The sequence below is a fragment of the Nerophis ophidion genome, linkage group LG24 (assembly GCF_033978795.1).
Source record: "Nerophis ophidion isolate RoL-2023_Sa linkage group LG24, RoL_Noph_v1.0, whole genome shotgun sequence".
NCBI classification, from domain to species: Eukaryota; Metazoa; Chordata; class Actinopteri; order Syngnathiformes; family Syngnathidae; genus Nerophis; species Nerophis ophidion.
Genome location: NC_084634.1, coordinates 37,046,456 through 37,072,542, shown reverse-complemented (window position 1 = coordinate 37,072,542; position 26,087 = coordinate 37,046,456). Strand labels below are relative to the sequence as shown.

At 38.3% G+C, this 26,087-nt stretch overlaps 2 protein-coding genes across 2 annotated transcripts in view; one reads left to right on the top strand and one right to left on the bottom strand.

Annotated features, from left to right (window-relative positions):
* lin9 (lin-9 DREAM MuvB core complex component) overlaps positions 1-1,868 on the top strand; it is a 42,246-nt gene extending 40,378 nt beyond the window's left edge. The window contains exon 15 of the mRNA XM_061885755.1: positions 1,052-1,868. Coding sequence (XP_061741739.1) covers positions 1,052-1,157 — 106 coding nt within the window. The 3' untranslated portion in view covers positions 1,158-1,868. The remainder of the gene's footprint in view (positions 1-1,051) is intronic.
* A 1,726-nt stretch (positions 1,869-3,594) lies between these two features.
* mixl1 (Mix paired-like homeobox) lies at positions 3,595-17,085 on the bottom strand. Its single transcript, XM_061885756.1, has 4 exons — positions 16,409-17,085; positions 11,537-11,757; positions 8,519-8,639; positions 3,595-4,574 (listed from the first exon to the last, which is right to left on the bottom strand). The coding sequence occupies exons 1-4, from the start codon at positions 16,503-16,505 to the stop codon at positions 4,015-4,017; spliced, it is 999 nt and encodes a 332-aa protein (XP_061741740.1). The 5' UTR covers positions 16,506-17,085; the 3' UTR covers positions 3,595-4,014.
* Positions 17,086-26,087: the final 9,002 nt, after the last annotated feature.

The following is a 26,087-nucleotide window of genomic DNA, read 5'->3' as shown; positions in this document are numbered from 1 at the left end:
AACTCGTCAAATCGGAACCAGCGCTTGCAGAGAAACAAAATCTGACAGGTTTAATCAACCAAAAAGCCAACGGAAAAGAAAATATGAAGGGTATCTTGCTCTTGGATTCACGGCAACGGTAGTGGGGGCAGAGGAGAGACCCCTATGTGTTCTGTGTCTAAAACCGCATGCAGCAGACAGCACGAGACCCAACAAATTAAAGAGACACCTCGAGACCACACACCCCAATCACGTCAATAAGCCACTTGATTTCTTTCAAAGAAAACTGTCAGAATAGTTATTCCATTTATTATTGAACTTGATGTTATTTTATGTTATTAAGTTTGAATGTATACAACTTGAATGTTACTTGACGTTCAATAAATATGAAAATGTTAAACTTGGCATTAGCGTTCTGTTGGGGCGATGGGGGCAGGTGGGGCTTGAAAACTCCCCCTTGTCCAAAGTGGGGGATGACAAAAAAAGTTTGAGAGTCACTGGTCTAATGGGTGTTGCGTTGATGCTGCAGCAATGCAATGTCCAGAGCACAATTATTGAGGGAGTGAAGAGTGAGGTAATAAGATGGTCGGGGGCAGGCTGTTCATTTAGCAGTCTCACAGCCTGGGGATACAGACTGTGAGACATTCTGGTAGTCCTGGCGCGAATCGATCTGTACCTCCTTCCAGACGGTAGCAGGTTGAAGAGGCCATGTGCTGGATGGTATCTGTCCTTCAGGATGTTCCGTACTCGCTTTAAGCAGTGAGCTGCGTACATGGCACTCATCTCTGGAAGTATAGTCCTTGTGATTTTCCCCGCCGTTTTAACCACTCGCTGGAGGGAGCGAGTGGTTCTTGATGAGGGAGCTGATGGTCGGCTAAGATAGAAAAAAAAAAATAGACCGTTCATCGCCAGTGCAGTGTGCCATATGGTCCGGAAAGCACGGTACTTGAGAAATCAGACTAATTTAGTGCCTGTAAATGTAGTGATTGTTGCTCTCTGTGTTTATTTCATGCCTTTTTAAAAAAGTGACTGTGCCCTGCTCACCCCCCTCTGTCTGATACGGTGCTTCCAGCTGCTTCCAGAACAACGTGGAGATCCACGTGGCCCACATCCAGAGCGGCTTGAGTCAGCTGGGCAATCTGCACGCCTTCGCAGCCAACAACACCAACGCGGTGTGAGTGTGTCGTCTCCAGGCCCCAGGTGCACGCAAACACACTGACAACACAAGTCTGAGTGCATGTGCACACCACCCTTGTTTGGACGCTTCCATCCAATGAAATAGCTCAGTGGAAGGACTTCCTGAAAAAGTTTGGCCTTCCAGTTTTAGCCTTTGAAATTGTTTGAAAATGCTTTTGCCACCAAACTCACATCTCCGATAATTTGTTGCGTCCACGTGCCAAACATTGAGTCTTATAGTTGCTATTTATTTATTTCAAAACTTTGTGTGTGATTGTTATGCAAGTACGGTAGGTTATTTGCTTTTCTTTTGGCGTTCCACTGACAGGAAAGCACAGTACAAGGTAAAGAATATTTTATAAAAAGTGTTTATTGTAGATAATTGTACAATATCTGTCATTCAATGGTGTTGTGCTCAACATTTTTGGTGTATATTCAGAAATGGATTTTGTAAATTTTTGTGTGCACTCAAAAAAAAAAAAAAAAAAGAGACGGTATTTTTATAAAGGACAATTCCTGGGTTTTTTAATCTCTTTTACTCTTCAACACGATCTTAGCACTTCACATTTGGCTGTTTCTGCGACCACCACTGAAACATATTTCAGAGGGAAGATCCTTTTTTTTTCTCAGTTTTGTAAAGTTATATATTAAGAGCGCCCTCAGGCAATTGTACATACATGTTTGTCTTTTTCTATTAAACCTAATATTGCAAAGCAGCGAGTCACTGAAGCTCTATGAACCAGGGTTATTTTTGTTATGGAAATATATTAAACAGGAAAAGTACAAACCATATGAGTTGGGAAATTGTGTTAGATGTAAGTATAAACGGAATACAATGATTTGCAAATACTTTTTTACCCATATTCAGTTGAATATGCTACAAAGACAACATATTTGATGTTTAAACTGATAAACTTTTTTTTTTTTTTTTTTGCAAATCATTAACTCTAGAATTTGATGCCAGCAACACGTGACAAAGAAGTTGAGAAAGGTGGCAATAAATACGGATAGAGTTGAGGAATGCTCATCAAACACTTATTTGGAACATCCCACAGGTGTGCAGGCTAATTGGGAACAGGTGGGTGCCATGATTGGGTACAAAAACAGTTTCCCAAAAAATGCTCAGTCTTTCACAAGAAAGGATGGGGCGAGGTACACCCCTTTGTCCACAACTGCGTGAGCAAATAATCAAACTTTTTAAGAACAATGTTTCTCAAAGTGCAATTGCAAGAAATTAAGGGATTTCAACATCTACGCTCCATAATATCATCAAAAAGTTCAGAGAATCTGGAGAAATGACTCCACGTAAGCGGCATGGCTGGAAACCAACACTGAATGACCGTGACCTTCGATCCCTCAGACGGCACTGTATCAAAAACCGACATCAATCTCTAAAGGATATCACCACATGGACTCAGGAACACTTCAGAAAACCACTGTCACTAAATACATTTTGTCGCTACATCTGTAAGTGCAAGTTAAAGCTCTACTATGCAAAGCGAAAACCATTTATCAACAACATCCATAAACGCCGCCGGCTTCTCTGGGCCCGATATCATCTAAGATGGACTGATGCAAAGTGGAAAAGTGTTCTGTGGTCTGACGAGTCCACATTTCAAATTTGTTTTTTGGAAATATTCGACATCGTGTCATCTGGACCAAAGGGGAAGCGAACCATCCAGACTGTTATTGACGCAAAGTTCAAAAGCCAGCATCTGTGATGGTATGGGGGTGCATTAGTGCCCAAGGCATGGGTAACTTACACATCTGTGAAGGCACCATTAATGCTGAAAGGTACATACAGGTTTTGAAACAACATATGCTGCCATCTAAGCGCCGTCTTTTTCATGGACGCCCCTGCTTAATTTAGCAAGACAATGCCAAGCCACATTCAGCACGTGTTACAACAGCGTGTCTTCGTTAAAAAAAAGTGTGGGTACTTTCCTGGCCCGCCTGCAGTCCAGAAAATGTGTGGCGCATTATGAAGCGTAAAATACGACAGCGGAGACCCCGGACTGTAGAACGACTGAAGCTCTACATAAAACAAGAATGGGAAAGAATTCCACTTTCAAAGCTTCGACAATTAGTTTCCTCAGTTCCCAAACATTTATTGAGTGTTGTTAAAAGAAACGGTGATGTAACACAGTGGTGAACATGCCCTTTCCCAACTACTTTGGCACGTGTTGCAGCCATGAAATTCTAAGTTAATTATTATTTGCAAAAAAATAATAAAGTTTATGAGTTTGAACATCAAATATCTTGTCTTTGTAGTTTGTTCAACTGAATATGGGTTGAAAAGGATGTGCAAATCCTTGTATTCCGTTTGTATTTACATTTAACACAATTTCCCAACTCATGGAAACGTGGTTAGTATTAAACAAGAAAAGTGCAACAGCAGCAGCAAAAATGGGGAAAAAATTAATTGAATTAGTGACAGATTGTGTTGAAAATCGTAACAAAGACTTAACCCATGCAAGTTTACTGGAACAGTGAAAAGTTAAACTATTAAACTATGTACACCTTACACTTTTAGTGTGATGTCCGTGACCACAAATCCCCAGTGATTGTGCAGCACTAGCCAATGAGCTAAAAGCCACCAGCTGGCATAAGTTACTATTGCACTTGTTCTACTGTGAAAATACGTTCTGTCAGCTATAATCAAAAGTGTTTTTGTTTTTTTATACAACTTATTAGCATATCAACATTGGATTAGCGAAATATCAAAATAGCCACCACATATTTAGATTTATTTTCAATTTAGACAGGCCTCCAATAAAACAAAAACATTACATATAAGATGACATCAAAAACAATTACTATTTTACAATAAATAAAAGTGTATATCATCTCCTGCGAACACTACATAAAACCACCAAACCCAGCCATGGCCTCATTCTCCCAATCAGAGTCCGAATCGGAAAATTCCGGCGTCTCCCCTCCAGGGATCGGGGAGAAGTTTCTAAAAGCGTCCCCTGCTGCGGTCACTTGAGGGTACTGCATTTGGCCCCCGGCGCCTTTGGGCGACGACCTGCTGAAGGTGTTCTGCGTGGGGATGGGCGGGATCACTACTTTCATCTCGGGTCCGATGGTCTTGTTGGGTGGAAAGTTGTCATATTCCACCAGAGCCTTGGGAGCAGGGTTCCCCGTTTGGACTTTACGCTGTTGCTGGGACTTGGGGTACAGGAGGACATTGCTGGCGGGGACGTCGACGCTCAGTTCGTGGCACTGCATCTGTTCCAGCTTCACCCGACTGGCGTTTTTGTCATAGATGCAGGACAAATGGCCGCTCAGTCTGCCTGACACACCCGCCCTGTGCGGGTCTTCTACGTTTGAGTGCACCGGGGGTCTGTAGCTGTCCTCCAGTCCGAAATTGGATGCACCTTGTCCGTGAACCTCTGCGCTGTGGCTATCATACACTCCTGTGAAAAGAGGAGGAAATCAGTACAAAGTTTGTTCTTATAACTCAGACCTGGGCCCATTAAGGCCCGTTAAACTTTTCAATCTGGCCCGCCGGACATTCCCAAATATTTTTTTAGATCTTTAGGATAAAACTGTAGCTGCCATTATGATGTGCACTCATGTTTTCTAATGGCTGGAAGTCTTCAACTATACTAAGTATTTCAATGGTTGGAATCTGCATTTTTACATGATATACTTGTTACTATGGTCATCTAATTAGTTACTATGGTCATCTAATTAGTTACTATGGTCATCTAGTTAGTTACTATGGTCATCTAATTAGTTACTATGGTCATCTAGTTAGTTACTATGGTCATCTAGTTAGTTACTATGGTCATCTAATTAGTCACTATGGTCATCTAATTAGTCACTATGGTCATCTAATTAGTCACTATGGTCATCTAGTTAGTCACTATGGTCATCTAGTTAGTCACTATGGTCATCTAGTTAGTTACTATGGTCATCTAATTAGTCACTATGGTCATCTAATTAGTCACTATGGTCATCTAATTAGTCACTATGGTCATCTAATTAGTTACTATGGTCATCTAATTAGTCACTATGGTCATCTAGTTAGTTACTGTGGTCATCTAATTAGTTACTATGGTCATCTAGTTAGTTACTATGGTCATCTAATTAGTTAATATGGTCATCTAATTAGTCACTATGGTCATCTAATTAGTCACTATGGTCATCTAGTTAGTTACTATGGTCATCTAGATAGTTAATATTGTCATCTAGTTACTTACTATAGTCATTTAATTAGTTACTATGGTCATCTAATTAGTTACTATGGTCATCTAATTAGTTACTATGGTCATCTAATTAGTCACTATGGTCATCTAATTAGTCACTATGGTCATCTAATTAGTTACTATGGTCATCTAAATCACAGCAGGTCAGACGAGGCACCAAGCAGTGTGGGTGGGGAGCGTTTCCACAGACTGTTTCCAGAGCCTGAAATGTGGGTGTCAGGGACAGACGCGGAAGGAGATTTTTACAACAAAGTTCTAAAGCTTAGCGATGTATCAGATTGTAGGTGGGGGTTGTTTTTTTTACCCTTTGCGGTCATATTTGGCTGTGTTTGTTGCATTTTTTGTTTGATTCTAAAATATGTCAATGGAGAAGGGGTGTGACATCAATATGTTGTCAATATTTAGTGTTTTATCGTTCATACTTAATATTGTAAATCCCACATTCTTTATATTCATGTACATTTTGGGTGTCTCATTCAGTAAAAAAAAAAACATTTAATTCCATTTTTAAGGCGGTCTTTTAATGTTTTTAGTATTCAATTAGACAATATTTTGAGGTTTTATATTAGTGTTCCTAAAGATAGATATACTGGCCCCTAGACACATTTTTTTTCTCTAAATTCAGCCCCCCGAAGCAAAATGACTGCCTGACTTCCAGTATGGTTACACAACATTTTATATGTTGTCAATATTCAGTGTTTTATCCTTCATACTTAATATTGTAAATCCCACATTCTTTATATTCATGTACATTCTGGGTGTCTCATTCAGTAAAAAAAATAAAAAATAAATTTTTAAGGTGGTCTGTCAATGTTTTTAGTATTCAATTAGACAATACTTTAAGGGTTTGTATTAGTGTTCCTAAAAATAGATATACCGGCCCCTAGACACATTTTTTTTCTCTAAATTTAGCCCCCCGAAGCAAAATAATTGCCTGACTTCCAGTATGGTTACACAACATTTTATATGTTGTCAATATTCAGTGTTTTATCCTTCATAATTAATCTTGTAAATCCCACATTCTTTATTTTCATGTACATTTTGGGTGTCTTATTCAGTAAAAAAAATTAAATACAATTTTTAAGGCGGTCTGTCAATGTTTTTAGCATTCAATTAGACAATATTGTGAGGTTTTGTATTAGTGTTCCTAAAAATGTATATACCGGCTCCTAGACACATTTTTTTCTCTAAATTTAGCCCTCCGAAGCAAAATAATTGCCTGACTTCCAGTATGGTTACACAACATTTAATATGTTGTCAATATTCAGTGTTTTATCCTTCATAGTTAATCTTGTAAATCCCACATTCTTTATTTTCATGTACATTCTGGGTGTCTCATTCAGTAAAAAAACCATTTAATTCCATTTTTAAGGCGGTCTGTCAATGTTTTTAGTATTCAATTAGACAATACTGTAAGGTTTTTTATTGGTGTTCCTAAAAATGTATATACCGGCCCCTAGACACATTTTTTTCTCTAAATTTAGCCCCCCGAAGCAAAATAATTGCCTGACTTCCAGTATGGTTACACATTTTATATGTTGTCCAAATTCAGTGTTTTATCCTTCATACTTAATATTGTAAATCCCACATTCTTTATTTTCATGTACATTTTGGGTGTCTCATTCAGAAAAAAAAAAATTATTCCATTTTTAAGGTGGTCTGTCAATATTTTTAGCATTCAATCTGACATTATTGTGAGGTTTTGTATTAGTGTTCCTAAAAATAGATATACCAGCCCGTAGACATTTTTTCTTTCTCTAAATTTAGCCCCCCGAAGCAAAATAATTGCCCGACTTCTAGTATGGTTACACAACATTTTATATGTTGTCAATATTCAGTGTTTTATCCTTCATACTTAATATTGTAAATCCCACATTCTTTATTTTCATGTACATTCTGGGTGTCTCATTCAGTAAAAAAAAAAAAAATTTAATTTTTAAGGCGGTCTGTCGATGTTTTTAGCATTCAATTAGACAGTATTGTGAGGTTTTGTATTAGTGTTCCTAAAAATAGATATAGAGGCCCCTAGACACATTTTTTTCCTCTAAATTTAGCCCCTCGAAGCAAAATAATTGCCTAACTTCCAGTATTATGGTTAAACATTTTAAATGTTGTCAATATTCAGTGTTTTATCCTTCATAGTTAATCTTGTAAATCCCACATTCTTTATATTCATGTACATTTTGGGTGTCTCATTCAGAAAAAAAAATTCAATTCAATTTTTAAGGCGGTCTGTCAATGTTTTTAGTATTCAATTAGACAATATTGTGATGTTTTGTATTAGTGTTCCTAAAAATGGATATACCGGCCCCCAGACACATATCTTTTTCTAAATTTGGTCCCCCGACGCAAAATAATGGCCCAGGCCTGACTTCCAGTATGGTTACACAACAAACTAGAAAAGTCTAACAGATTACTCTTCATTTACAATTTAAGTTAAAAAGTGGCTTTGGAAAAATCAGAGTTGCTCACACGGTCACTAAGGTGGCCACTATGTTTGACAGATCAACTTAATTTTTATTATATTTATCTATGACAGCATTTTTGTTGTAAATTGTGAGGTGTGTGTGTTAAAATCATGGTTGTTTTTACAAATGACAGATGTGAACAAGAGCATATATTGTCTCTGTGTGATGATGTGAATGAGGTGTGGTTGTATTGTATATTAAGTATGCAATTTATGACTCTTCTTTATTTGATGCTATGGTATGATTTTATTGTCATAATTTTATTGCATAATTTTTGTCTCTCTTAGGTTTAGGTAGCAAGGGACTGCAGATGGAAAAGAGCTATTTAGCGATAATTTGGTACAGAACATATCCGTCTTTGAGCTTAATATTTCTGTGAATTGTCCCTTGAAATAAAGACTAAACTAAACTAAATGCACTGACGGGCGGTATAGCTCGGTTGGTAGGGTGGCTGGGCCAGCAGCTCGAGGGTTCCAGGTTCGAGCCCCGCTTTCCCCATACTAGTCACTGCCGTTGTGTCCTCGGCCAAGACACTTTACCCACCTGCTCCCAGTGCCACCCACACTGGTTTAAATGGAACTTAGATATTGGGTACCACTATGTAAAAGCGCTATAGCAATATAACTCAATTCAATTCAGAATTACAATTATAACTGAATCAAAACCACGGCTGTCAATCACCTTTTTCTGCAGCCATCATGTTTTGGAACTGGCTGAAACATACGGCCGGGTTGGGGGCCTTGGCAGCCGCCGAGGACCCTACCTGGCGACGGGATTTGGCTCTCCTGTTCTGGAACCACACCTGAAAATTGGAAAAAAGTGCACTGAGGTAAAAAAAAAAAAAAAACCACGAACGAGTGTATTGGTTATCGTTCTTGCACATGTACAATATGTTCTGTTTTAGTGAGAGGCATTTTGACATGGTCTCAACGGCATAAATCTACACTGGGGACAAAATCCGGCCCGTAATCGACACCATCCTGGCCCCCGCGTTCAGTTTAAAACTATTCTACACCAAATTCCTAAAAACACTAAAGTGCTCCTGTTTTATAGCGGTTTTTATGGTCCATTGTTAACACTTTGGCAGAACTAGCAAACACACTCGGGTCCAAACTTGTGATTTACAACTGGGGTGTTCCTCTAGGCCAGGGCTCGGCAACCTGCGGCTCTTTAGCGCCGCCCTAGTGGCTCTCTGGAGCTTTTTCAAAAATATATGAAAAATTAAAATGAGGGGGAAAAAAACATTTTTTGTTTTAATATGGTGTTTGTAGGAGGACAAACATGACACAAACCTCCCTAATTGCTATATAGCATACTGTTTATATTAAACATGCTTCACTGATTCGAGTATTTGGCGAGCGCCGTTTTGTCATACTAATTTTGGCGGTCCTTGAACTCACCCTAGTTTGTTTACTTGTATAACTTTCTAAGACGTGATTTATGCCAGTTCTTTTTCTGTCTCATTTTGTCCTACTATTTTTGGCGGTCCTTGAACTCACCGTAGTTTGTTTACATGTATAACTTTTTCCAACTTTCTAAGACGTGCTTTATGCCACTTCTTTTTCTGTCTCATTTTGTCTTACTATTTTTGGCGGTCCTTGAACTCACCCTAGTTTGTTTACATGTATAACTTTCTCCGACTTTCTAAGACGTGATTTATGCTACTTCTTTTCCTGTCTCATTTTGTCCACCAAACTTATAACGTTGTGCATGAATGCACAAAGGTGAGTTTTGTTGATGTTATCAACTTGTGTGGAGTGCTAATCAGACATATTTGTCACTGCATGACTGCAAGCTAATCGATGCTAACATGCTATATGTACATATTGCATTACGATTCCTTATTTGTTGCTCTATTTGAGCTCATTTAATTTCCTTTAAGTCCTCATAATTAAATTTATATCTCATGACATACAGCATCTGTATGTAATATGGCTTTTAATTTTTTGCGGCTCCAGACCGATTTGTTTTTGTATTTTTGGTCCAAAAAGGTTCTTTCAGCATTTTGGGTTGCTGACCCCTGCTCTAGGCACCCCTTTAAGTCCTCTCCTGTTTGGAAAATATCACATATATTTATTTCCATATTGTGATTTATGTAACTAAAGTGTAGCCTGTTTTCTTCAGATGTAGTCATTTGTTGAACTTCTTTATTAATACTAGTGGTGTTCCTCAAGGTTCCATTTTAGGTCCTCTCTTTTTTTTCCATCATTTGGACCGGGGGCCTGCAAGTTCAATTTAAAAACACTAGAATGCTCTCGATGAGCTTCAAGAGGTAGTCACCTGAAATGGTGTTCACTTCACAGGTGTGCTTGAAGCTCATGGAGAGAATGCCGAGAGTGTGCAAAGCAGTACTCAGAGCAAAGGGTGGCTATTTTTATATTTCTGGGACTTACAAAATATGAATAACGGTGAAGAGAGACGTCCGCCCACCCATGCAAGGCGCCAACCAGCACCCATCAGGAGCAAGGGTGAAGTGTCTTGCTCAGGACACAACGGACGTGACGAGGTTGGTTCTAGGTGGGATTTGAACCAGGGACCCTCGGGTTGCACACGGCCACTCTTCCACTGCGCCACGCCGTCCCATTGATTGTTATTATAAATATACTAAACCAATTACAATATATATTATCTGAAGCTGATATAGAGATTTAAGTGTTGAATGAAAAATTAAAAAAAAGCATGACCTTTTTATGAGTGAGGCACTTTTGGATCCCCAAGGATTTTAGTGGAATTTAATAACGGTCTTTGCTAAAAAATAAAAAAAAAATTAAATCAATTTTGCTATGAACTATTGACCTATTTAGGGATCCAATAACTTCACATTAAATATTTCACTTTGAAAATCTTTTTGGGGAAAAGATTGTATATTTTGCCTCCCAAAAATAGGGTTTCGACAAAAAGCTCGTAAAAAGTAAAAAAAAAAAAAAAAATTAAGTACAATTAGCAAATTCAAGGGTTTTATGAAAAAAAATACTATATGACTTTTTTGAATCTTGTTTAAGACTGAAACCCTTCGGGTCCCCTAAGACCTAACTTGAGGGAGCCCCAACAATTAAAAAAACAAAAAGTGTATATTGGTTTTGAAAATGAAAAAATATCAACTTGCCCCCCGCGTGCTTTGATTTTTCAGTGTGCGGCCCTCAGTGGAAAAAGTTTGGACACCCCTGCTTTAAAGCATAAGCAAGCATGCATCACTATAGCTCTTGTCTCAAAGTAGGTGTACTGTCACCACCTGTCACATCACACCCTGACTTATTTGGACTTTTTTGCCGTTTTCCTGTGTCTACTGTTTTACTTCTTGTCTTGCGCTCCTATTTTGGTGTTGATTGTCATGTCATGTACGAATGTAATTTGTGGACGCCGTCTGCTGCTCCACACACAGTAAGTTTTTGCTGTTGTCCAGCATTCTGTTTTTGTTTACTTTGCAGCCAGTTCAGTTTTAGCTTCGTTCTGCATAGCCATTCCTAAGCTTCAATGCCTTTTCTAAGCGGCACTCGCCCTTTGTTAATTTTTGGTTTAAGCATTAGATACCTTTTTACCTGCTGCCACCTACTGATATGGAAGAGTATTACACGGTTACTCCGCCGAGCTCTAGACAGCACAGACACTCAACACCAACACATCATTGGCAGACTATAATTACTGGTTTGTAAAAAATATTTTTAACCCAATTAGTGTTTTTATGTATGTAGAACTCACCTGAATTCTAGACTCGGGTAGTCCGGTGAGAGCCTCCAGCCTCTCTCTCAAGTAGATGTCAGGATATTTAGTGTCAGAGTAAACTTTCTCCAGCACTTCAATTTGCTGCTGAGTGAAGTTGGTCCTCTTCCTCCTGTGGGTCAGTATGGCCACGCATTTATCCACCCTCGGCATTGAAGCTGCGGAGGCCAGGTAGTTGGTCACATCCGTGGCTCTGAAATCTAGGCGAGGGGGAAAAGTAAAAAAAAAAAAGTCAGGTTTTTTCTAGTAATATACAACCGCAGTCAAAAGTTTACATACACTTTTTAAGAACATAATGTCATGCCTGTCTTGAGTTTCTTATTTCTACAACTCTTATTTTTTTTTGTGATAGAGTGATTGGAGCACATACTTGTTGGTCACAAAAAACACCTCCAAAGACATGCACCTGGGGATAGGTTGATTGGCAACACTAAATGGTCCCTAGTGTGTGAATGTGAGTGTGAATGTTGTCTGTCTATCTGTGTTGGCCCTGCGATGAGGTGGCGACTTGTCCAGGGTGTACCCCGCCTTCCGCCCGATTGTAGCTGAGATAGGCGCCAGGGCCCTCCGCGACCCCGAAAGGGAATAAGCGGTAGAAAATGGATGGATGGATGTTTGCTTCTTTTTATGAACTTATTATGGCTTTACTGAAAATGTGAGCAAAAGTATACATACAGCAATGTTAATATTTGGCAAGTTTCACTGCAATAAGGCGCTTTTGGTAGCCATCCACAAGCTTCTTTTAGCATTTTTGACCACTCTTCACAAAATTGGTGCAGTTCGACATGGACTTGTTTCTTCAGCATTGTCCACACGTTTAAGTCAGTACTTTGGGAAGGCCGTTCTAAAACCTTCATTCTAGCCTGATTCCTTTACCACTTTTGACGTGTGTTTGGGGTCATCGTCCTGTTGGAACAACCAAATGCGCCCAAGACCCAACCTCCGGGCTGATGATTTATCGTGGATGTTCTCTACTAAATCTTTTCAGCAAAAATATGGCAATATCGCGAAATCATCAAGTATGACACATAGAAAGGACCTGCTATCCCCGTTTGAATAAGAAAATCTCATTTCAGTAGGACTTTAAGCAACTAAAACAGGGGTTGGGAACCTTTTTGGCCGAGAGAGCCAAAAAGCCAAATATTTTCAAATATATTTCCGTAAGAGCCATATAATATTTTTTTTAACACTGAACACAACTAAACACGTGCATTTTTAAGACAAGCATTTCTAGAGTATAATAGGTCTCTTATTCTTTGTAATAACGTTGTTATTCTGAATCTAACTGTGGAGGGGACGTGGCCTGCGCCTTGTTATCTAATCACCTGTCGCTCTGTAATAAGCAGCAGCCAGGAGGAGAGACTGGGTTGGGGCTGGAAAAACAATTGCTGGAAAGCAACTGAGAGACTTTTTGAAAAATAAAACAATATTGTAACCCTGAAACAGGCTCTCATGTCGGTGCTTGGTGGTCTGAAGAACCCCCAGGAGGGCAAGCCCCACACTAACCAATAATAAATGAATAACTTCTTACCATTAACGCAACTTTGTGAACAGGTGCGGTAGAAAACAGATGGATGGATTAAAAATGCATGAGAATGTTTTATATTTTGAACATTATTTGTAACACTGTGATTACAAGTGGAATTATTCATTACTTATTGTGTTAAGCAACGTCAGCTCAGATTTATCAGAGAGCCAGATCTGGCTCTAGAGCTTTAGGTTCCCTACCCCTGTACTAAAACAATAATAAACATTAAACGATACATTGTACTGAAAAAAAATTTAAAAATGAATTTTACCTTTGCGACCTCATTATACGTCCTTGAACACAGCGGCGTTTTAAAAGCATTTATCGGCCGATAATATCAGACATCCCTAAGGATTACCTCCAAATTCTCCAGGACAAACTAGAATCCTCAGCCCGGAGGCTGGGTCTTGGGCGCAGTTGGGTGTTCCAACAGGACAATGACCCCTAACACACGTCAAAAGTGGTAAAGGAATCAGGCTAGAACAGTGGTTTTTAACCTTGTTGGAGGTACCGAACCCCACCAGTTTCATATGTGCATTCACCAAACCCTCCATTTTTTACAAATTCAAGACAAAGTTGTAAGTTTTTGGTAACACTTTAGTATGGGGAACATGTTTTAAGTAACAAAGACTTAATTTAGAATTATTTGGACACTAGGGGAACATATACTAAGTAATAAAGACTTAATTTAGTTATTTGGTTAGGGTCAGGGTTAGAGGGTTAGAGTTATAATAAGGCCAGGCTGAATAAGGCATTAATAAGTACTTAATAATGGCTACTTAAGAGCCAATATTTTACTAATTTGCATGTTAATAAGCAACTAATTAAAGGGGAACATTATCACAATTTCAAAAGGGTTGAAAACAATAAAAATCAGTTCCCAGTGGCTTGTTGTATTTTTTTTTGAAGTTTTTTTCAAAATTTTACCGGTCCCGGAATATCTCTAAATAAAGCTCTGAAGTGCCTTATTTTCGCTATCTTCGAAACCACTATCCATTTCCCTGTGACGTCATATAGTGCTGCCAATGTAAACAAACAATGGGAATAGCACAGCAAGATATAGCGACATTAGCTCGGATTTCAGCGGCTTAAGCGATTCAACAGATTACGCAAGTATTGAAACAGATGGTTGGAGTATGAAAGTATTGAAGAAGAAACTGAAGCTATTGAGCGAATTGCTATTGACGCTATTCATAGCCATAGCATGGCCGAATAGCTGCGTTAGCATCGCCGGTAAAATGTGCGGACCAAACGATCAGGACTTTCGCATCTTGTGACACTGGAGCAACTTAAATCCGTCGATTGGTAAGTGTTTTTTTCGCATTAAATGTGGGTGGAAGTAAACGTAATATAGTTGCAAATGCATCTGCAGGTTATCCATACATCTCTGTGCCATGTCTGCTTTAGCACCGCCGGTAAACTCTTTAAAATTCAACCGAAAAAAAGAAGAGAAAAACTAGCTAATTCGAATCTTTTTGAAAAATTAAAAAAAAAGAATTTATGGAACATCATTAGTAATTTTTCCTGATTAAGATTAATTTTAGAATTTTGACGACATGTTTTAAATAGTTTAAAATCCAATCTGCACTTTGTTAGAATATATAACAAATTGGACCAAGCTATACTTCTAACAAAGACAGATCATTATTTCTACTAGATTTTCCAGAACAAAAAATTTAAAAGAAATTCAAAAGACTTTGAAATAAGACTTCAATTTGATTCTAAAGATTTTCTAGATTTGCCAGAATATTTTTGGGGAATTTTAATCATAATAAGTTTGAAGAAATATTTCACAAATATTCTTCATTGAAAAAACAGAAGCTAAAATGAAGAATTAAAGGCCTACTGAAATGAGATGTTCTTATTTAAACGGGGATAGCAGGTCCATTCTATGTGTCATACTTGATCATTTCACGATATTGCCATATTTTTGCTGAAAGGATTTAGTAGAGAACATCCACGATAAAGTTTGCAACTTTCGGTCGCTAACAGAAAAGCCTTGCCTGTACCGGAAGTAGCAGACGATGATGTCACATGTTGATGGCTCCTCACATCCTCACATTGTTTTTAATGGGAGCCTCCAACAAAAAGTGCTATTCGGACCGAGAAAATGACAATTTCCCCATTAAATTGAGCGAGGATGAAAGATTTGTGTTTGATATTGATAGCGACGGACTAGAAAAAAAGAAAAAGGCAATTGCATTGTGACGGATTCAGATGTTTTTAAACACATTTATTAGGATAATTTTGGGAAATCCCTTATCTTTCTATTGTGTTGCTAGTGTTTCAGTGAGTTTAACAGTATTTGATAGTTAGAAGTGTGTGTCCACGGCCGGGTGTTGACGCCAATGTCTCAGGGAAGTCGACGGCAGCTTTATGGACGGCACAAGCTCAGCTGATCTCCGGTAAGAAGCGACTTTTTAACACAATTTTCTCACCGAAAACTGCTGGTTGACATTCGGTTGGGACCCATGTTGGCTTGACCGCTCTGACCCTCAGTAAAGTTTCACCTCCGGGAATTTTAAACAATGAATCACCGTGTGTTTGTGTGGCTAAAGGCTAAAGCTTCCCAACTCCATCTTTCTACTTTGACTTCTCCATTATTAATTGAACAAATTGCAAAAGATTCAGCAACACAGATGTCCAAAATTATGTGTAATTATGCGGTTAAAGCAGACGACTTTTAGCTGTGTGTGTGTGCAGCGCTCATATTCATTACAGCCCGTGACGTCACGCGTACACATCATAATTACGCAACGTTTCCAAGATGAAACTCCCGAGAAATTTAAAATTGCAATTTAGTAAACCTGAATGTAGCTGAGATAGGCGGGAATAAGCGGTAGAAAATGGATGGATGGACAAACTAAAAAGGCAGTATTGGCATGTGTTGCAATGTTAATATTTCATCATTGATATATAAACTATCAGACTGTGTGGTGGGGTTCAGTAGGCCTTTAAAAGGTATATTTGTTTAAAAATCCTAAAATCATTTTTAAGGTTGTATTTTTTCTCTAAAATTGTCTTTCTGAAAGTTATACGAAGCAAAGTAAAAAAATAAATGAATTTATTTAAACAAGTGAAGACCAAGTCTTTCAAAAATTTTCTTGATTTTTCAAATTCTATTTGAGTTTTGTCTCTTTTAGAATCAAAAATGTCCAGCAAAGCGAGACCAGCTTGCTAGTAAATAAATAAAATTTAAAAAATAGAGGCAGCTCACTGGTAAGTGCTGCTATTTGAGCTATTTTTAGAACATTCCAGCGGGCGACACATCTGGTCCTTACGGGCGACCTGGTTAGAAAGTATAGTTTGAGAGTTCCACCAACCTGGGTTGACCATGTTGCTCATCTGGAAGCTGCCATCGTGGAACATTTGGAAGTGGTTGAGATCCCCGACGGGCGCGTTTCCGTGGACCGCAGACATGATCCCTCGCCGTCTTATTCCCGCCAACTGAGCTTGCCGGGGGCCGCACTTAAATGGGGGCCGCGATCAAAGGTGACGCGGGCCCGCCAAGTGTGAAGGCGACGCGGCCATCAAGGCCGGCTGGCACTGCTGCGGCCCCCGCTGCAAACTTCAGACGTCTCCGGAGGTGTGAAGGCGTCTCACCTTGGACGCTGGCCGCAAGTCCCCCCTTTTTTTTTCTTTTTTTTTTTAAAAAAAAGGAGCTTTTAATGGAATCTGCACTTCCAATACACATTTGTAGAGAAAACATTTATCCGCTTCGGCGTGGGCGAAGACGTAATGGACTTGTTACCTTCAAAGACCGTCGGAAACTACCACTTTCCTCCCGACGTATGCCAGGGGTCAGCAACCTTTTTGAAAGCAAGAGCTACTTCTTGGGTACTGATTAATGCGAAGGGCTACCAGTTTGATACACACTTAAATAAATTGCCAGAAATAGCCAATTTGCTCAATTTAACTTTAATAAATAAATCTATATATATAAAAAATGGGTATTTTTGTCCGTCATTCCGTCGTACATTTTTTTTCCTTTTACGGAAGGTTTTTTGTAGAGAATAAATGAAGAAAAAAACACTTAATTGAACGGTTTTAAAGAGGAAAAAACACGAAAAAAATATACATTACATTTTGAAACATAGTTTATCTTTAATTTCGACTTTAAAATTCAACCAATAAAAAGAAGAGAAAAACAAGCTAATTCGAGTCTTTTTGAAAAAAAAAAATTTTTTTTATAGAACATCATTAGTAATTTTTCCTGATTAAGATTAATTTTAGATTTTTGATGACATGTTTTAAATAGGTTAAAATCCAATCTGCATTTTGTTAGAATATATAACAATTTGGACCAAGCTATATTTCTAACAAAGACTAATCATTATTTCTTCTGGATTTTCCAGAACAAAAATTTTAAAAGTAATTCAAAAGACTTTGAAATAAGATTTCAATTTGATTCTAAAGATTTTCTAGATTTGCCAGAATCATTTTTTGGGGAATATTTCACAAATATTCTTGGTCGAAAAAACAGAAGCTAAAATGAAGAATTAAATCAAAATGTATTTATTTTTCTTTACAATAAAGGAACTTAAAAGGTAAAAAGGTATACCTTTTTACCTTTTAAATTCCTTCCTCTTCTTTCCTGACAATTTAAATCAATGTTCAATTTTTTTTTTTTTATTGTAAAGAATAATAAATATATTTTAATTTAATTCTTCATTTTAGCTTGTTTTTTTTGACAAAGAATATTTGTGAAATATTTCTTCAAATTTATTATGATTGAAATTCCAAACAATTATTCTGGCAAATGTAGAAAATCTGTAGAATCAAATTTAAATCTTATTTCAAAGACTTTAGGATTTCGTTTAAAATTTTTGTTCTGGAAAATCTAGAAGAAATAATGATTTGTCTTTGTTAGAAATATAGCTTGGTCCAATTTGTTATATATTCTAACAAAGTGCAGATTGGATTTTAACCTATTTAAAACATGTCATCAAAATTCTAAAATGAATCTTAATCAGGAAATATTACTAATGATGTTCCATAAATTATTTTTTTATTTTTTCAAAAAGATTCGAATTAGCTAGTTTTTCTCTTTTTTTTTTCGGTTGAATTTTGAATTTTAAAGAGTCAAAATTTAACATAAACTATGTTTCAAAATGTAATTTTCATTTTTTCCTTGTTTCTCCTCTTTTAAACCGTTCAATTAAGTGTTTTTTTCATCATTTATTCTCTACAAAAAACCTTCCGTAAAAGGAAAAAAAATGTACGACGGAATGACAGACAGAAATACCCTTTTTTTTTATATAAATATATATTTATTTATTAAAGGTAAATTGAGCAAATTGGCTATTTCTGGCTATTTATTTAAGTGTGTATCAAACTGGTAGCCCTTCGCATTAATCAGTACCCAAGAAGTAGCTCTTGCTTTCAAAAAGGTTGCTGACCCCTGCTTTAAACAAAGACTTAAAAAGCTGTAAAAACTATCTTTGTATTTAAAAAGAGTTATAAAAAGAGAAAACTGGAATTATATCAATCTGAATTTTGATTTAGATTGGATGTGTCATTGTGAAAATGCTTAAAGGAAAATGAAAACGTATGTTGGAGTTCGGGTGTTGGTGGAGGGAACAGTTTTAAAGTCATCTAAAATAATTTGTGTTAAAAAGGGGGCAGATAAATATAAGAATATTGTTCTTCCATCAGCTCCTTTCTATACATGGAAATGTATAAGAAACAAAAACAAACAAACAATGAAAGTGTCAATTGTACGTGACTTGTATATCTGCATTTTCATGAAAGGAATAAAATAAATGATGATGGTAACTTGCTATGAAATCGTAAGTGAAGGTGACAAACAGATATTTAAGTAGGGGTGCTAAAAATGTAGTTTTTATCACATTCAAATCCCGATTGTTTTAGTAATTTTCAAAAATCAAATTTATTTTTATTTTTTTGACAAATTAATTTAAAAAAAACAAAACTAAACACTTTTAGGCCATCTCAATGCGGCATAGCTCGGTTGGTAGAGTGGCCGTGCCAGCAACTTGAGGGTTCCAGGTTCGATCCCCGTTTCCGCCATCCTAGTCGCTGCCGTTGTGTCCTTGGGCAAGACACTTGACCCACCTGCTCCCAGTGCCACCCTCTAAGTTTAAATGGAACTTAGATATTGGGTTTCACTATGTAAAGAGCTTTGAATCACTGGAGAAAAGTGCTATATAAATATAATTCACTTCAATTCACAGCTTGGTGCACATATGTGTCATATAACAACAACCAAAAGGAGGTTTTGTTAAGCTGTTATTATTATATCAACTAATTAGAGATGTCCAGGAAATGATTAACGTGGACCCCGACTTAAACCAGTTGAAAAACTTATTGGGGTGTTACCATTTAGTGGTCAGTGGGGGGCCGTGCCAGCAACTCAAGGGTTGCAGGTTTGATTCCCGCTTCCGCCATCCTAGTCACTGCCGTTGTGTCCTTGGGCAAGGCACTTTACCCACCTCCTCCTGGTGCCACCCACACTGGTTTAAATGTAACCTGGATATTGGGTTTTACTATGTGAAGCACTTTGAGTCACTAGAGAAAAGCGCTATATAAATATAATTCAATTCACTTCACTTCACAGTTGTACGGAATATGTACTGTACTGTGCAATCTACTAATAAAAGTGTCAATCAATCAATCTGATAATGGCTTTTTTGCCGATATTGTCCAACTCTTAATTACCGATTCCGATATCAACCGATACCGATATATACAGTGGTGGAATGAACACATTATTATGCCTCATTTTGTTGTGATGCCCCACTGGGTGCATTAAACAATGTAACAAGGTTTTACAAAATACATCAACTCAAGTAATGGGAAAAAAATGCCAACATGGCACTGCCATATTTATTATTGAAGTCACAAAGTGCAATATTTATTTTAACATGCTTCAAAACAGCAGCTTGGAATTTGGGAGGAGGTTGAGGTGGGCGCGGTTGAGGTTGTATATTGTAGCGTCCCGGAAGAGTTAGTGCTGCAAGGAGTTCTTGGTATTTGTTCTGCTGTGTTTATGTTGTGTTACGGTGCGGATGTTCTGCCTAAATGTGTTTGTCATTCTTGTTTGGTGTGGGTTCACAGTGTGGCGCATATTTGTAAGAGTGTTAAAGTTGTTTATACTACCACCCTCAGTGTGACCTGTATGGCTGTTGACCAAGTATGACTTGCATTCACTTGTGTGTGTGAAAAGCCGTAGATATTATGTGATTGGGCCGGCACGCAAAGGCAGTGCCTTTAAGGTTTATTGGCGCTCTGTACTTCTCCCTACGTCCGTGTACACAGTGGCGTTTTAAAAAGTCATACATTTTACTTTTTAAAACCGATACCAATATTACATTTTAAAGCATTTATCGGCCGATAATATTGGCAGTCTGATATTATCGGACATTCCAAGTTAAAAGTATTTTTTTACAAACCAGTAATTATAGTCTGCCAATGATGTGTTGTTGTTGAGTGTCGGTGCTGTCTAGAGCTCGGCAGAGTAACCGTGTAATACTCTTCCATATCAGTAGGTGGCAGCTGCTAGCTAATTGCTTTGTAGATGTCGGAAACAGCGGGAGGCAGGGTGCAGGTAAAAAGGTGTCTCACGCTAAAACCAAAAATAAACAAAAGGTGAGTGCCCCTAAGAAAAGGCATTGAAGCTTAGGGAAGGCTATGCAGAAAGAAACTAAAACTGAACTGACTACAAAGTAAACAAAAACAGAATGCTGGACGACAGCAAAGACTTACTGTGGAGCAAAGACGGCGTCAACAATGTACATCCAAACATGACAATCAACAATGTCCCCACAAAGAAGGATAAAAACAACTAAAATATTCTTGACTGCTAAATCAAGGTAGACGCGGGAAATATCGCTCAAAGGAAGACATGAAACTGCGACAGGAAAATACCCCAAAAAAGCGAAAAAGCCACCAAAATAAGAGCCCAAGACAAGAAGTAAAACACTATGCACAGAAAAACTGAAAAACAGTCCAAAAAGTCAGGGTGTGATGTGACAGGTGGTGACAGTACACCTACTTTGAGACAAGAGCTATAGTGATGCATGCTTGCTTATGCTTTAAAGTCATATCCAACAATTGCAACAACGACTTTTTACTGTCAACTGAGTTTCGTTGTTGAATGATTCCTGCTGGTGGTGTGCCTCCGCATTTTTTTCAAGGCAAAAAATGTGCCTTGGCTCAAAAAAGGTTGAAAAAAACTGACGTAGATGACCGTAATAACTCCTACAACACCCAAAAAGCTCAGATTCCAACTTAGAAATACTTTCTATAGTCCAAGACTTAGGGTCATTTAAAAACAGCACTGCACGTCATTATGGCGGCGACACTTTTGATGTTAAAGTACTAAAAAAAATGTATGTACAAACCCTGTTTCCATATGAGTTGGGAAATTGTGTTAGATGTAAATATAAACAGAATACAATGATTTGCAAATCCTTTTCAACCCATATTCAGTTGAATATGCTACAAAGACAACATATTTGATGTTCAAACTCATAAACTTTATTTTTTTTTTGCAAATAATCATTAACTTAGAATTTCATGGCTACATCATATGCCAAAGTAATTGGGAAAGGGCATGTTCACCACTGTGTTACATCACCTTTTCTTTTAACAACACTCAATAAACGTTTGGGAACTGAGGAAACTAATTGTTGAAGCTTTGAAAGTGGAATTCTTTCCCATTCTTGTTTTATGTAGAGCTTCAGTCCTTCAACAGTCCGGGGTCTCCGCTGTCGTATTTTACGCTTCATAATGCACCACACATTTTCCATGGGAGACAGCTCTGGACTGCAGGCGGGCCAGGAAAGTACCCGCACTCTTTTTTCACGAAGCCACGCTGTTGTAACACGTGCTGAATGTGGCTTGGCATTGTCTTGCTGAAATAAGCAGGGGCGTCCATGAAAAAGACGGTGCTTAGATGGCAGCATATGTTGTTCCAAAACCTGTATGTACCTTTCAGCATTAATGGTGCCTTCACAGATGTGTAAGTTACCCATGCCTTGGGCACTAATGCACCCCCATACCATCACAGATGATGGCTTTTGAACGTGCGTCGATAACAGTCTGGATGGTTCTTCTCCCCTTTGGTCCGAATATTTCCAAAAACAATTTGAAATGTAGACTCGTCAGACCCCAGAACACTTTTCCACTTTGCATCAGTCCATCTTAGATGATCTTTGGCCCAGAGAAGCCGGCGGCGTTTCTGGATGTTGTTGATAAATGGCTTTCGCTTTGCATAGTAGACCTATAACTTGCACTTACAGATGTAGCGACAAACTGTATTTAGTGACAGTGGTTTTCTGAAGTGTTCCTGAGCCCACGTGGTGATATCCTTTAGAGATTGATGTCGGTTTTTGATACAGTGCCGTCTGAGGGATCCTAGGTCACGGTCATTCAATGTTGGTTTCCGGCCATGCCGCTTACGTGGAGTGATTTCTCCAGATTCTCTGAAATTTTTGATGATATTATGGACGGTAGATGTTGAAATCCTTAATTTTTTTGCAATTGCACTTTGAGAAAGGTTGTTCTTAAACTGTTTGACTATTTGCTCACGCAGTTGTGGACAAAGGGGTGTACCTCGCCACATCCTTTCTTCTGAAAGACTGAGCATTTTTTGGGAAGCTGTTTTTATACCCAATCATGGCACCCACCTGTTCCCAATTAGCCTGTTCCAAATAAGTGTTTGATGAGCATTCCTCAACTTTATCAGTATTTATTGCCACCTTTCCCAACTTCTTTGTCACGTGTTGCTGGCATCAAATTCGAAAGTTAATGATTATTTCTAAAAAAAAAACTGTTTATGAGTTTGAACATCAAATATGTTGTCTTTGTAGCATATTCAACTGAATATGGGTTGAAAAGGATTTGCAAATCATTGTATTCTGTTTATATTTACATCTAACACAATTTCCCAACTCTTATGGAAATGTGTGGAACGTCCGTTCGATAAATGATTAATACATTAAAATGTTTACATTATTTCCTCCCAATAGTTATCTTCCCGTCGGAGGCATAAACAAGGTGACGACACCACACCAACGCCGCTCTTTATTATTGAGTTTAACGTCGGAAAAAGGTGAGGGGGATCTTCCTCCTTCCGTCTGCTTTGAACCCGGCCGCCGCACGTAGGAAGTCATTCACCCCTCTTTTGCCCTCGGTCCACAACAAAGTGTGTCACAATACACAAAGCATGCTTGAAAAGTACTCAGGGGGTGCTTGTCGCCGAATGCGCCTCGTTAAATTCTGCTGGGGGATCAGGTCAAGCGCTAAAGCACCTCTTTTTTTTTTTTTCTTCCTGTATATTTGCCAAAGGAGACTATTTGGACGCATGTCTGCAGGCTACATGACACATCGTGAAGGTTGGACCTACTCACCAGCTTTCACTTTGAAACGATTTTAACCCAAGTGTTGAAAAGCAACATGTGCAGGAAAACGACTAAGTCGAAAATAAACTAACATCTTCTCACATGCACGTGTAATCATCAAAAAAATTGACTACGAAATATGAATTTGTACATTTACTCATGTAGTGTGCTTTCAGAACATTATCATTGCATTGTTTACACATTTACAGCAATTTACTGTAAGTGCACTGCAAAAACTGAAATCGAAGTAAGATGAAATATCTCAAATAAGGCTGATATTTGCTTATTTTCTGTCTGATAAGATAATTCTTCTCACTAAGCAGATTTTATGTTAGTTTGTTTGTGACGAACCCCAAGATGCAGAGAATGAGGGAGGCATTTTGCAGGAAAACGTGATTTAATTCAAAACACTAAGACAAAAACAAACAAAGGGTACAACCAAAAAGCGCGCACGTGGGCGGATAACAAAGGGAGCTAGAAAACAAAAATGAACTTAGCATGGAAGCCAGCAAAAACAAATAGGGCTTAGCATGGAGGCTAGCATAAACAGAACCGGGAACAGAAGTCGTTACGTGTTGTATAAAGACAAATTGGAAGCAGGGAACAAAAAAACGGTAAGCTACAAACATCTGACGAAATATAGCTTGCCGCTACGCTGCAAAGATACGACACGAGACGACAGGAGCGACAATACATGACATGTGTTGTCGGAAGACAGAGCAGGTATAGCTCAGTTGGTAGAGCGGCCGGGTCAGCAACTAGAGGGTTGCAGGTTCGATTCCCGCTTCCGCCATCCTAGTCACTGCCGTTGTGTCCTTGGGCAAGACACTTTACCCACCTGCTCCCAGTGCCACCCACACTGGTTTAAATGTAACTTAGATATTGGGTATCACCATGTAAAGCGCTTTGAGTCAGTAGAGAAAGGCGCTATATGAATATAATTCACTTCACTTCACTACAAATAGGAGCGGGCTGATTGACACCAGGTGGGGCCAGTTGCCAGTCAGCCGCAGCTGAGGGGAAACAGAGCACTCAGGGAGACAAACGTGAAGCTGAACCAAAATAAGAGTAACACAAACAAACTGTCAGCGGCAAGCCTGACAATTACAGCTTTTTGCTGAGATGTGATGACCTATATTGAGTAAAACATGCTTGAAACTAGAATATCAAGTGTCGCAAAGCTGTGTCATCAACACTCACAAGTATAAAACTACTTTTTTAAAGTAATAAGCATGAAAAAAAAATCATGATACCGAGCGCATATCATGATGTCAAGATAATGGCACTAGCATTTACTTAATTTAAGAATATTTTCCTACATATTGAGCAAAAAGTGTTGTTTTTTTCTACCAAGAAAAGTGCACTTGTTATTAGTGAGAATATACTTATTTTAAGCTATTTTGAGGTTCGTTGAGGTTAGCTAATTAGGAACCGATGTCCCAAAGGGACAGAGGACCATATTGAATTTCTAGCATTTTATTATTATTCTTTATTATTATACCGCTGCCTCTTTGAGCTGTAATTTGATCCCCTTAAAATGCTTCAGAACTCACCAAATTGGACACACACATCAGGACTAGCGAAAATTGCGATCTAATCATAAAAAACAAAACTCAAAATTGCGCTCTAGCGCCCCCAAAGAAGAAAACACAAACAAAACGGCCTCTAACTCCCAGTAGGAATGTCGTAGACACATGAAACAAAAACCTCAATGTAGGTCTCACTTAGACCTATATTTCATACACAGACAACCCCCAGCTAAAATCAACAGGAAGTTTGCCATTCCCCATTCAATATAAAAGCTTCTCTCCATTCGCAATACATTAGTCTCAAGATGGCGGCACCCTGCTCAGACAAAACTGCCTTTAACCCCCAGTAGGAATTTAGTTTGGTTTATTAAGGGATCCCCATTTGTCTACACCGCAGTGGAGACTATTCTTCCTGGGGTCCAGGCAAAAAACATCATACAGTCACAAAACAAAAGATTAAAATGCAGTACAACATGATCCAAAAATGAAACTGTATAATAAAAAAAATAGCAACAACAAAGAACCAAAAAAATAATAATAACTTATGCTACATAATAATTGGAATGTCAAAGACACATGAAACAATAACCTCTATGTAGGTCTCACTTAGACCTATACTTCATACACTGACAAACCCCAGCTAAAATCAACAGGAAGTTTGCAATTCCCCCTTCAATACAAAAGATGGCTCTAAATACTCGGTCCCGTCCATCGCTGCTTGCAGCTTTAATTTTAGTTGTTTTGGAAATGTCTACAGCAGTCAGTAGCTAATTGCTTTGTAGATGTCGGGGAGCATGGTTCGTCGTGATCCCAATATGCAGACAGCGGGAGGCAGTGTGCAGGTGAAAAGGTGCCTAATGCTAAAACCAACAATAAACAAAAGGTGAGTGTCCCTAAGAAAACACATTGAAGCTTCGGGAACGAAACTAAAACCGAACTGGCTAGAAAGTAAACAAAAACAGAATGCTGGACGACAGCAAAGACTTACTGCGGCGCAAAGACAGCGCCCTAAAAGTACATCCGTACATCAGAATCAGAAATACTTTATTAATCCCACAGGGGAAATAAAAATTTTGACGTGACAATCAACAATGTCCCCACAATGAATG

Bases quoted from the DNA above. Each gene is read 5' to 3' on its own strand.
- mixl1 (XM_061885756.1), bottom strand. From the start codon at position 16,505: ATGTCTGCGGTCCACGGAAACGCGCCCGTCGGGGATCTCAACCACTTC. The intron at 11,758-16,408 runs GTTGGTGGAACT...CCCCTCGCCTAG, and splicing joins GAGCAACATGGTCAACCCAG to ATTTCAGAGCCACGGATGTG. The intron at 8,640-11,536 runs GTGAGTTCTACA...TCCAATTTTCAG, and splicing joins TACCCGAGTCTAGAATTCAG to GTGTGGTTCCAGAACAGGAG.